This window comes from Lethenteron reissneri, chromosome 62 (genome assembly GCF_015708825.2).
Source record: "Lethenteron reissneri isolate LAM-NWPU_2019-01 chromosome 62, ASM1570882v1, whole genome shotgun sequence".
Taxonomy (NCBI): Eukaryota; Metazoa; Chordata; class Hyperoartia; order Petromyzontiformes; family Petromyzontidae; genus Lethenteron; species Lethenteron reissneri.
The window spans coordinates 5,084,301-5,097,559 of record NC_083840.1 but is presented as its reverse complement, the minus strand read 5'-3'; the positions used below and the strand labels follow the sequence as shown (position 1 = coordinate 5,097,559).

The 13,259-nt window shown below is 50.0% G+C and overlaps 1 protein-coding gene across 1 annotated transcript; it reads left to right on the top strand.

The window, feature by feature from the left end:
• The first annotated feature begins 817 nt into the window (after positions 1-817).
• On the top strand, positions 818-13,206 carry LOC133358520 (large ribosomal subunit protein mL39-like). Its single transcript, XM_061576882.1, has 10 exons — positions 818-987; positions 3,550-3,768; positions 4,383-4,522; positions 5,446-5,545; positions 6,430-6,497; positions 6,802-6,914; positions 7,790-7,855; positions 8,565-8,754; positions 9,402-9,449; positions 10,721-13,206. The coding sequence occupies exons 1-10, from the start codon at positions 954-956 to the stop codon at positions 10,844-10,846; spliced, it is 1,104 nt and encodes a 367-aa protein (XP_061432866.1). The 5' UTR covers positions 818-953; the 3' UTR covers positions 10,847-13,206.
• Positions 13,207-13,259: the final 53 nt, after the last annotated feature.

Genomic DNA, 13,259 nt, shown 5'->3' with positions numbered 1-13,259 from the left:
GTGAGTGAGTGGGTGGCTGGGCGAATGGATGAGTGGCTAGGTGAGTTAGTGAGTGGCTGGGTGAGTGGGTGGCTGGGTGGGCGAGTGAGTGGCTGGATGAGTGAGTGGGGTGGCTGGGTGAGTGGCTTGGTGAGTGAGTGGGTGGCTGGCTGGGTGAGTGAGTGGTGAGTGAGTGGGTGGCTGGGCGAGTGGGTGAGTGGCTGGGTGAGTGAGTGGGTGGCTGGGTGAGTGAGTGGTGAGTGAGTGGGTGGCTGGGTGAGTGAGTGGCTGGATGAGTGAGTGAGTGGTTGGGTGGCTGAGTGAGTGGGTGGCTGGGTGAGTGGCTTGGTGAGTGAGTGGGTGGGTGGCTGGGTGAGTGAGTGGTGAGTGAGTGGGTGGCTGGGTGAGTGAGTGGTGAGTGAGTGGGTGGCTGGGCGAGTGGGTGAGTGGCTGGATGAGTGAGTGGGTGGGTGGCTGTATACACCGTGTACAATGTGTACATTGCATTTGTAAAACGTGAATTAAAAACACAAATTATATTTTTCTCTCCGCCTGATGAAGACTGTTTGTGTTGCGATCGAAACGTCGTGGGTTTATTGTTTTTATTATTTTCAATTGATTTATTTTATTTTATTTGTACTATTTTATTTTGTATTGTGCTTTTTGCGTTTATTATTTCAGCTTATTATTTATATATTTTATTTTATTCTTATTTTTCTACGTGACTTACCAAAAGAAGCAAGAATACAAAAACAAATTATACTGTACATAAAATCGTAAACTATTTTTAAAACGCGTTTTTTTTATTTTCGACCGCCGCGGCCGCCGTAGTGACCTTGGTACAGTGCGCGCACTGTCCTCACATGTGTCGAGTCTTGGGCTGTCACTTGGTAACATTTTAAACTTTAAAAGTCTTTATTTTGTGTAGGGTTTAGTTTTTATTTCGCTTAAATTCCACATCGCTCCGCCTCGCCATGGCCTCGGCGATTCCTCGCATCGTCACCAAACGTGAGTTTTATATCATATATTTTTTATTGAATAATTAAATTTCGATTTAAAGCTTTCGTGACTGCAGCGATTCATCTTCTTGGTTCTTTCGGTAAAGTCACGTAGAAGGGAAATAATAAAATAATAAAAATAAAACAATAAAATAATTCTCACGACGTTTCGTTCATTCAGACTCTGTCGCCTCGACAGACCTGGTTTTCACCTGAGGACGGCTGCTTGCGTTGTGGCCGAAACGTCGTGAGAATTGTTTTATTATGTTTTATTTTTATTATTTTATTATTTCCCTTCTACGTGACTGTGATGAGTCTATGGTTCAGTGATGAGTCTATGGTTCAGTGTTGAGTCTATGGTGCAGTGCTGAGTCTATGGTGCAGTGATGAGTCTTTGGTGCAGTGCTGAGTCTATGGTGCAGTGTTGAGTCTATGGTGCAGTGTTGAGTCTATGGTGCAGTGTTGAGTCTATGGTGCAGTGCTGAGTCTATGGTGCAGTGTTGAGTCTATGGTGCAGTGCTGAGTCTATGGTGCAGTGTTGAGTCTATGGTGCAGTGCTGAGTCTATGGTGCAGTGTTGAGTCTATGGTGCAGTGCTGAGTCTATGGTGCAGTGTTGAGTCTATGGTGCAGTGATGAGTCTTTGGTGCAGTGCTGAGTCTATGGTGCAGTGTTGAGTCTATGGTGCAGTGTTGAGTCTATGGTGCAGTGTTGAGTCTATGGTGCAGTGATGAGTCTATGGTGCAGTGTTGAGTCTATGGTTCAGTGTTGAGTCTATGGTGCAGTGATGAGTCTATGGTTCAGTATTGAGTCTATGGTGCAGTGTTGAGTCTATGGTGCAGTGATGAGTCTATGGTGCAGTGACGAGTCTATGGTGCAGTGATGAGTCTATGGTGCAGTGATGAGTCTATGGTGCAGTGATTAGTCTATGGTGCAGTGATGAGTCTATGGTGCAGTGTTGAGTCTATGGTGCAGTGTTGAGTCTATGGTGCAGTGTTGAGTCTATGGGGCAGTGATGAGTCTATGGTTCAGTGTTGAGTCTATGGTGCAGTGATGAGTCTTTGGTGCAGTGCTGAGTCTATGGTGCAGTTTTGAGTCTATGGTGCAGTGATGAGTCTATGGTGCAGTGATGAGTCTATGGTGCAGTGTTGAGTCTATGATGCAGTGTTAAGTCTATGGTGCAGTGTTGAGTCTATGGTGCAGTGTTGAGTCTATGGTGCAGTGTTGAGTCTATGGTGCAGTGTTGAGTCTATGGTGCAGTGCTGAGTCTATGGTGCAGTGTTGAGTTTTTGGTGCAGTGCTGAGTCTATGGTGCAGTGTTGAGTCTATGGTGCAGTGCTGAGTCTATGGTGCAGTGTTGAGTCTATGGTGCAGTGCTGAGTCTATGGTGCAGTGTTGAGTCTATGGTGCAGTGATGAGTCTTTGGTGCAGTGCTGAGTCTATGGTGCAGTGTTGAGTCTATGGTGCAGTGTTGAGTCTATGGTGCAGTGTTGAGTCTATGGTGCAGTGATGAGTCTTTGGTGCAGTGCTGAGTCTATGGTGCAGTGTTGAGTCTATGGTGCAGTGATGAGTCTATGGTGCAGTGATGAGTCTATGGTGCAGTGTTGAGTCTATGGTGCAGTGATGAGTCTATGGTGCAGTGATGAGTCTATGGTGCAGTGTTGAGTCTATGGTTCAGTGTTGAGTCTATGGTGCAGTGATGAGTCTATGGTTTAGTATTGAGTCTATGGTGCAGTGTTGAGTCTATGGTGCAGTGATGAGTCTATGGTGCAGTGACGAGTCTATGGTGCAGTGATGAGTCTATGGTGCAGTGATGAGTCTATGGTGCAGTGATTAGTCTATGGTGCAGTGTTGAGTCTATGGTGCAGTGATGAGTCTTTGGTGCAGTGTTGAGTCTATGGTGCAGTGTTGAGTCTATGGTGCAGTGTTGAGTCTATGGTGCAGTGATGAGTCTATGGTGCAGTGTTGAGTCTATGGTTCAGTGTTGAGTCTATGGTGCAGTGATGAGTCTATGGTTCAGTATTGAGTCTATGGTGCAGTGTTGAGTCTATGGTGCAGTGATGAGTCTATGGTGCAGTGACGAGTCTATGGTGCAGTGATGAGTCTATGGTGCAGTGATGAGTCTATGGTGCAGTGATTAGTCTATGGTGCAGTGATGAGTCTATGGTGCAGTGTTGAGTCTATGGTGCAGTGTTGAGTCTATGGTGCAGTGTTGAGTCTATGGGGCAGTGATGAGTCTATGGTTCAGTATTGAGTCTATGGTGCAGTGATGAGTCTATGGTGCAGTGTTGAGTCTATGGTGCAGTGATGAGTCTATGGTTCAGTATTGAGTCTATGGTGCAGTGTTGAGTCTATGGTTCAGTGTTGAGTCTATGGTTCCGTGTTGAGTCTACGGTGCACGGTTGAGTCTACGGTGCAGTGCTGAGTCTATGGGGAACTTTGTGTGTGTGCAGTGCTGAGTCGATGTGCAGTGCTCAGTCTATGGGGAGCGTTGTGTGTATGTATGTTGAACTTTTCTCGCACCGGACGTAGCCAACCGTGCTAATCGGATGTTGTCCCTTGTCGCCGTCCCAGGGCTGCTCTCCACGGCCGTGTCTGCGGCGCCGTGCGTGGCCGCGGCCTCCGTGGCCACCGCGGCCCGCCGCGTGGCGCTCTTCGAGGCCGAGCGGCGGCGGCAGCTGGAGCTGCTGATGCGCATCGAGAAGGTGGAGCTGAAGCACATGGGGCCCGGGCAGCGCGGGGCCACCCTCGTCATGAATCGCGGCCTCTCCACGCCCTACAACTGCGCCCAGCGTGAGGATCGATTGGAGCCGCACGTGGCTTGCACGCTCGACGCTATTAAGTTCCTCCTACGCGTGTGTGCATGTGATACTTTTCTCGCGCGGGACGTAGCCAACCGCGCTAATAGGAGGCGCGAGAGGTTGCCTTTGCGTCGATTGCTTCGGCCCTGGCGGCATCTCGACCTCGGCCGACACGACCTTACACCAGAGGTCGCAATTGGGTACCCGATACCCGTACCCTACCCGATACCCGGCTACCCGTACCCGGCCGGGTATGGGTACCCGTTTGCGACCCTGGTGCGACCGGGTACGGGTAGGCCGTGAGTCACTGATGAGTAACCGTTTGTCTCTCATTTCCCAACGTCTTTTTTCTTCTCACAATTCAAGTTCCTAGAATCAACCCACCCGCGCCTGCAACATGGCTTCATCCCAGAGGTCGCAATCGGGTACCCGTACCCTACCCTACCCGATACCCGGTCGGGTATCGGGTAGGGTACGGGTACGGCCGGGTACGGGTACGGGTAAGGAATCAAAACCCGTTTGCGACCTCTGCCTTACACTCTGCCGCACGCCTTCCCCCCGGCTACCTTCCCCCCCCCCCGCCCGCCTTCCCCCGGCACCCTCCAGATCTGAGCGAGTGGTTCCAGACGCGCTCCGTGCTCGCGAGCATCGACGGCGAGCTCTACGACATGTACCGCCCGCTGGAGCGTGGCGGGCCCATCACCTTCCTCACCTTCAAAGACGTGGACGCCACTCCCGTCAACGAGGTCTGTCCCATGCTGCCGCGCTCCCCTGCCAAGAACTCCTCCCCCTCCTGCTCGCTCCCCTTTCGTTCGAAAGTATCGGGGTGGTGGAACCTACTCCGGCCCCCCCGCCTATTCCGGTGGCGATCGGAGGTCCGACCGCCACCGCTACCAAACCTCCGATTTCCCGCAACTCCAATTAGCACGGTTGGCTACGTACGGTTGGTGCAAAAGAAGTTCAAACGGCCCACAGACGATGAGATCCGTCCGCCACTGTGCGAGCGTTCTTCGCCGCGCTAGTCGGGCAACGGAGGGGCGAATGCTTCCTGCCTGGCGGCAACGGCGCAGTTTTGTGATTTTTAACGCCGCACCCAGTCAGCTCTTGTCTCTTCAAGTGGTGCTGGCCACAAAGGCAACGCGTGCGGGGCTCGCGTGATGGAACTTTGCACGCCAGTTGGTATTTTCGTTCCAAATGTCACCATCATCGCCGTCACCATCATCATCGTGACAACCAATATCATCATTACCATCATCATCATCATCGGCACGTTAATCAACACTGTTATCATAACCATCAGAATCATTACTGTAATCAACATCATAAATCATCGGCATTACCATCATGTATGTATGTTGAACTTCTTTCGCACAGTACCTAGCCAACTGCTACTCGAAGATGCAAATAAACGAATAGGTCATCCACCACCGAGTCTGTGAGTTCGATACCCAAATCTCGAGTTGTTCACTAACAAACTAAATTTTATTAACATAAACACAACCTATACCCATGTTAGTGATTTCTGGCATAGAGGTGCATGGAAAATTGTTATATTTTTGGATTATCCGCGATTTTGAATTATCCGTTGCCTTTCTGTTGTCTGTGTGGCCACGTGTTTGACTGTGTCGCGTGCGCGCTCCCTCGCCCGGCCCGTTGCGTGCCTGCGCAGGCCTACTGGCGCTCCTGTGCCCTCATGCTGGGCTCGGCCCTCAGCAAATCCTTCAAGGAGGAGTTCCCCATTGAGCTGATCGGCTCTCCCGAGGTTCCAGGTGAGGTTCCACTCCAGATCCAAGCGCCGTGAGCGCTGTTCCTTTCAGTAACTTTTGAGTCATTCGAAGTACTGCCATGGCAGCAGTAATTCTGATAGCCACGCTCAGTCCTCTGCTGGATGCTTTCTTGTCCTATACCTTGCACTGCGATCGTTGTTTGTATTTAACACGTAGGCTTTCGCGACCAATATTATTCATAATCAACGTTTTTGGGTTTAGATCGCGTTATTTATAAATGTGTCGTAACCCTCCACCACCCGACACGGCCAATCAGTAAAAAAGTGTCACGTTGACAAAAGACAAATAGTTCACTGCTTTAGCCCACTGGTGTGTTGAAGCGTGAAACCAAAACATTTACAATTTGAGTACGACGTTTCGCTGGTAATTGCATCCAGCATCATATGAGTTGTTTGTATTGTTTGGTGTTGTAACTTTTTGACTCGCCCCTACTGGATTCCTTTCGTCTAAATAAAGATTCTGATACTTGACATCTGTGAAAAAGAGCTTTATAGCTGATCGGATTTCTACGGGATAAATAAAAAAAAAATGATGATTAGCGAGTATCCGGCGTTCTTGAAAATCCGGCACCCCCGAAGCCGATGATCTTTTGTAGTAACAATAATAACAATGTTGTAGGCGTAGGGGAGATGTTAAGTTTTAACGTCGATTAAATTCACCTTCAACGTTCGAATTGAAAGACAATTTTCACCGACGCGTTTTTGACCCTTCTGCGCCCGCCGATTGCTTGCGGCTGCATCCTGACACCGCCGCCGCCACTGCCCTGGTGCCCTGCTACCACCGTGGTGCCCTGCTGCTGCGCTGCCCTGCTGCTGCCCTGCCCTGCTGATGTCGTGGTGCCCTACTGCCCTTGTCCTGTCTCCCAGTCATATCCGGAGCCTTCTGCTACGACGTTCTGCTCGACGCCAGACTCGACGCCTGGGTCCCGACGGAGGTGAGATGCCTCAAATATATTTTTACTTTTTTTACTTTGCCAGGTAAGGCCCGCTGAGCTGTATAGCTCTTTTTCAAAAGAGATACATGTGGAGCGAAACTCCTATTAATTAACGGTCACTAATTGGCGGTTAACACCTTCATATGTAAAGGACCGCAGATGACGATTTTGATGATGACGATTATGATGTTGATGATGATGATGATAACGACAATGATGATGACTAGAATTGTGATGATGATGATGATAAAGACGAGGATTATGATGAAAGCGACGACGACGATGATAATTTTTGCGGTTCCAGGATAATCTTCGCTCCATCACACGCGAGGTCCACCTGCTCCTCAAGGAGAACCTGCCCTTCGAGCGCCTCTCCGTTGACGCCAGCGTCGCCCTCGACATGTTCAGCGAGAGCGGGTGAGTTGTCATGGTTACCCGCTCAGACACACTCCCCGTTAACACCAGCGTCACCATCGACACAGTGGGTGAGTTGTCACAGTTACCCGCTCACACACACTCCCAGTTAACACCAGCGTCACCATCGACACAGCGGGTGAGTTGTCACGGTTACCCGCTCACACACACTCCCAGTTAACACCAGCGTCACCATCGACACAGCGGGTGAGTTGTCACGGTTACCCGCTCACACACACTCCCAGTTAACACCAGTGTCACCATCGACACAGTGGGTGAGGTGTCATGGTTACCCGCTCACACACACTCCCAGTTAACACCAGCGTTACCATCGACATGTTCAGCGAGAGCGGGTGCGGCATCATAAAGACAATGAACCCCCCCCACCCCATCCCGTATAGCCCTTAACAGACTTTAACACCATTGGAACCTCATTTACCAGTAGCAAAATATGATAATTGTTTTTTTTACCCTTTTATCTGGCAACAAAACTGACACCTTTTTTTTGGCCTTTTGGTGTCATCTGGTCCAACACCATGTGAGACTAGACTCTAAAGAAAGCTGTCTTGGGTGTGGACCAATCAATTTCAAGGACAGTGCATACATTATCAGAGTTATGTTTTTTGTTTGCATTCCGACTGCAGGTATTGTGGTCTATGCAAACATGACTCCTTGTAAAAAAAAGGTGTCAGTTTTGTTGCAGATAAAAGCGTAAAAAAACAATTATCTTAACAGACTTGTTGGGGCAAGTGCCATTAGAGAGTAGCAGCACCGACGTAGGCCGGGCACTGTGGCATGTGACTGAACCGGGGTGCCACCCTCACGTGATGTAGCCCGCTTCTGACGGAGCATGAACGGTCTGCGTGTTTCGTCTCTAGGCCTAAGGTGGCTGCGATCGAAGAGAAAGCCTCGAAGAACGCGGAGCGGAAAGTCACCCTCTACAAGTACGTCCAACGGCGCACGATAATCGTGCGCCTCCCATGAGCACGGTTGGCTACGTGCGGTGCGAAAGAAGTTCAACATACGCACAACCTTACATGCGTTATGGTAACGGTGAGGATCCAGAGGTCACCGGTTCTGTTTTATTTCCTGGCTTTCCATGCACGACGCATCAGGATCTCCGGATGAAATGTGCCTTACAACTGTAAATTATGAATATTGATATGTGAGCAAATGTGACCAAATGTGCAGGTGCAGAGTGGTGGTTGTGTGCTCCATCCGTACGCACCGTTGAGTCTTCTTTGAAACTTAGCGATGTGTACGTTAAAAAATCTGTCCCGTGCCCATCACACACAATACCCACCCACACACTGACCCACACACAACCCCACCCCACGCCACCCACACCACGCACCTGACCCTACCCACCCACACTACCCTACCCCACCCCACCCACCCTACCCCACTCACACACCCACCCGCCCGACCCCACCCACCCACCCTACCCACCCGCCCGCCCGACCCCACCCTACCCACCCACCCACCTGATCCCACCCTACCCTCCCCTACCCAACCGACTCCACCCTACCCTACCCACCAACCTGACCCCACCATACCTACCCACCTGAGCCCACCCACCTGACCCCACCCTACCCACCCTACCCCACCCTACCTACCCACCCACCTGACCTACCCTCCTTACATCATTCCCAGGCTCGGAGACTTTGTGGAAGTCAGCGACGGACCGCACATCCCGCGCACCGGCTTCTGCTTCCACTACGACGTCACTGCCGCCCACGCGCTCAGCCCCCCGGCGGCCGGGGCAGCACCGCAGCCTGACGCGGTGGCGCCGGCGGGGAGCTTGCGGAGGTTCCAGGGAGTCTCCCTGCCCTGGCCACTCAAGGTGGGTGCCAGCTTGCTGGCTCACACCACACGGCCGTGTGTTGTTGTCTTGGTGTGTTTTCGGACTGCTGCTGTTGTTGTTGTTGGCACCGGGGCGGGTGGGGAGCTTGCGGAGGTTCCATGGAGTCTCCCTGCCCTGGCCACTCAAAGTGGGTACCAGCTGGCTGGCTCACGCTGGCTCATGCCAATATGGGCGCCACGGTGGCTAGGAGATGTTAACTACCTCGCCTGGTATACCGGAGGTCGTGGGATTTTAATCGCAATCCTGACGCCTGGGGTATATTTGGAGTTTGTGTGCGTGTCTCTCTCTCATCAGCATCACGGTGGCTAGGAGATGTTAACTACCTTGCCTGGTATACAGGAGGTCGTGGGCTTGATCCCGACCCTGACGCCTACTGCTGTATATTTGGAGTTTGCGTGTCTCTCTCTCTCTCATCATCATCACGGTGGCTAGGAGATGTTAACTACCTCGCCTGGTATACAGGAGGTCGTGGGCTTGATCCCGATCCTGACGCCTGCTGCTGTATATTTGGAGTTTGTTTGTGTGTCTCTCTCTGTCCCCATGGTCGTGTGGATTTTTCTTGGGGTCCTCTGGTTTTTCCCTCCACATTTATACAATCAACATCATGTGTTAATTTGTGTTCACAGACCCATCACGTTCTCTGGAGCCGTCTCGTATCAAGGTCTCGTAAACTGGTACGTCACAAAATAACTATTCCACCAACTTCGTCGTCAGACATGGTCTATCCACTGCTAGATGAAGCCCCCCCCCGCCCCCCCACGTCGTCGCCATCTTTCATGACCTTGCGATGCAACTATCCCCTCTGGCTCCCTCTCCCGCATTCAACTTCGGATGCCACTACGCCCCCACCGGTGTTGGCCTTGACCGGGAATTGAATGGGGTTCGTAGCGCAGTGCACTAACCGTTACATACCAATCTAGATTTGAAGTTTTTGTGACTGCAGGGATCCATACTCTTTGGTTCTTTCGGTAAAGTCACGTAGGTATAAAATAAAATAAATTAAATCACGACGTTTTGATCGCAGCACAAGCAATCATCATCAGGTGGGAAACCCACAGCAAGAAAATGTTTTGCTGAAGTGGGAGAGAGATGCCGTGGTAAGAGGTTATATAGGTCAGAGAGGGGGGAGGGGCAAGAGGGGGGTAGGGGCAGGGGAGAGTTGCGTGGACGCTAGGAGAGGGAGACATGAAGCTAGGACAGGGGGGGGGGAGTGGGTGGCCCCTGTGTCCTTTACAAAAAGAAAGCCTGAATCGCAAGACTTTTTTTTTAAATCCTTTATATTAAGTTCACTTGCTTGCTTGCTTGCGCGCTTACGACCGTGCAAATCTTTCGGTCGTTTTTTAACCCACTTCCCGTGATCCAATCGAGCTGACATTTTGCACACAGACTCGTTGTACGTGACAATTCCAAAATGTTACACTTTTTAGGAAAAATATATATATTTAATTACCAATTGCTTAATGGTGGCAGACAATCATCTGACCCATAGGTGGCAGCCATCTCAAGCCAGAGGACGCATATAAAGGATTTATAGTGAAAAACTTAGTTTTTACGGGTTAATTTGTTTGCTGCTACGTTGGGATGTTTTGGCAATTGATCCTGTGAACTCCGGTCATCCTCGCAGCAGCAACGGCTTTTGGCTCGCCCATCGAACAGAGAGGGTGGTCACTGCATTGCGTGCCGTTTTCAGATGCGCTTCTGCGCGCCGTCTGGGACCTCTCCTCCGAGTTTAGAAAACCACTGGGAGCTACGCTGCACTTTAAAATCGTCTAGATTGAAATCCCGCACGTAGCCAACTGTGGTGGGGTGGGGAAGGACCACAAACCAAACGCATAAAGCAGTTTCAAAGAAGCGGGTTTTCAATCGAGATTATCGCGCGAATGCCAACGCTTTAAAAAAATATCGCGCCCAAATTTTTTGTTAACAAAAAAAATTTCTGTCGAAGGTGACGGAGGACAGGAAGGAAGCTGAAGAAGTCGCCGTCGCTTCCTCACCAGCGGAGCCCTCGTCTGCGGAGCCCTCGACTGCTGCCACGACCACCACGACCACCACGACGACTGCTGCTGCATGAGAACCCGCAGCTCCGAGTCGACGGTTCACATCTCCCTTAAAAACGAGTTCGCGACCCAATAAAAAAAACACTTCAATCCGCCCACGGAGCAGCTCATCGTGAGATTGTGCACGTGTGGGTGACGAGGTCGGGGTGGGTGGTGGGGGAGGCGAGGGAGGAGACGGGCAACTGGGATATCACCTCCCCCACCCCCCTTCAGGGGATAGACGGGAGTTGGCTTCCACGCGGGACTGTTCCCGACGACGATCTCTACCGCTCTACCACCCCACCCTTGTGCCTCCTCCCCTGTTGTTCCCCCCTCCTCCGTATATATAAAACAAACACCGAAACTCCTGCTCGTAGTGACCACTGCGTGTGTGTTTGTGTGTGGGGCAGTGAGCCCAATTTTTGTCCCCCCACCCACCATCCATCGTTGGACCCAGGAGTGCCGAGTCGGGGATTTAGTCCGCGGAGTTTCTGTACCCCCCCAACCCCTTTCGCCTTGTCGAGGTTTATGCCTGGCGCCAGGTTCTTGTTGCGTTGCAACTAAGTAAACAAAACACTTAACTCGGTGTAGCACGTAGTAGGAGGAGTTTACGAGAAATATCCAACATAGAGTTTTTGTGTTAGATCGCGCAAATATAAATGTGTCGTTCAACCTGCCGCCACCCAACGCAGCCAATTAATAAGGTTTGTCACGTATACATAACGAATTGGCATGTTTTGTGTTCGTGACACATCTTACTGATTGGCTGTGTTGGGTGGTGGCTGGTTTAACGACACATTTATGTTTACGCGATCTAACCCAAAAACCTCGTGTGGAAACCACTTAACTATTTTTGTTTTATCAGGTAAGGCCCACTGAGCTCTGTAGCTCTTTTTCAGAAGCGACCTGGCCACATATGATAGCGCCAACGAAGTGGAAATTTATAGCAGCTAATTACCCTAAAACGCGTGCCGTTGATTCTAAATGTGGAGTGGAAAACCCGAGGGCCCGGAGAAAAATCCTCGCGACCACTCCAAATATACAGCAGCAGGCGTCAGAGTTGGGATCGAACCCACGACCTCCTGTACACCAGGCGAGGGAGTTAACATCTCTTAGCCACCGTGGCGCCATTAAATCTGCGTCGTCACTCCCAACCTGCGGCCTGTAAACGATTCCTCGAGCTACGTCAACTTCGAACTAAATTTTACCCACGCAAATCCTTTAGGCCTGTACAACGACAACAACAGACGGCTATTACTGCGCCTTGACTTGTCACCAAATTGCTCTAAATGTATGACCCCTGAAAGGATGACCGTAGTGCGCCGGTAGCAATTCGTTCGTCAACGGATGCCATTATCTCCCAGAGTAGAGAATGCACGGTAACATATTGGCATCACTGTGTTGTTTATGATGCATGTACATTGAACTTGTTTCGCAACCGTACGCAGCCAACCGTCATAATTGGAGGTGCGGCAAAATCTGGTGGGATGAACGCCTCGCCGCACACCGTTGCGGGTCGTGGCCATTATTTGACCATACTTCACCACGCTGGTCAAGGCCCATACAAGCACCACTCTCCAGGCTCGCCTCCTGCTTAGCTGCTCAGTTCTGACTTTCATGGGGAAAGTTCCCCAGGTAATTTCGCCATAGGCCATGATTGATGCGTGTGAATAGATAATAACACTGGTCAACACACTTTTTCTGGCATAAGGTATTCCAACGGGTTTAAGGTAATTTTGGGGTGCTGATTCCAAATCTGGCATCAGTTTTTGTCTATCACATCAGGTTTTTGAGATATCAAATATTGCATTTTCAATCAAAACTGCAGAAGAAAAATATTAAATAAATGTGGATATCTACATAAAATGATATAAACACTCTATCCTAAAATACAGCACCATATTTTAACACTAAAGCAGTCACTGACTCGCAACAACTTGCAATCATAAGTGACGGAGTTAATTTCGGGTAAAATCAATGAAAATGGGGTATGCCGATAGCATAAAATTTAGATGTGATAGAGCAAATCTGAGATCACATTTTGAATCAGCACCCTGAAATTAGTCTAAAACAGCTGCAAAAGTCCAGGCCAGAAAAAAATGTTTTTTTTGTTAATTATGAGAATCTACATCTGGGGAGCCTGGCCCCACCGGCAGGACATCTGTGAAAAAGAGCTGCATTATAGTTCATCGGATGTCTGCAGTGGAAATAAATATTCAGATTTTCGGGTAGGTGCCCCTACATTGAGATGTTTGACCAATTCTGATTTTTTACGTTTGGGTAAAACATACTGTAACTTGAACCAAATGTGTTTGTGTGTATGCAACACACCTATATTACATTCACACACACACACGTGTATGTGTATGCCACGCATTTGAAATAAATGCTTTATTTACAAATGAACGCAAATGTGTGATGTTACTATTTTTGTTGGGCTGAGATCGG

Excerpts from the sequence above, each read along its gene's own strand:
- LOC133358520 (XM_061576882.1), top strand. The coding sequence starts at position 954 with ATGGCCTCGGCGATTCCTCGCATCGTCACCAAAC. Across the intron at positions 988-3,549 it reads TCCTCGCATCGTCACCAAAC|GGCTGCTCTCCACGGCCGTG; the intron begins GTGAGTTTTATA and ends TCGCCGTCCCAG. Across the intron at positions 6,915-7,789 it reads GACATGTTCAGCGAGAGCGG|GCCTAAGGTGGCTGCGATCG; the intron begins GTGAGTTGTCAT and ends TTTCGTCTCTAG.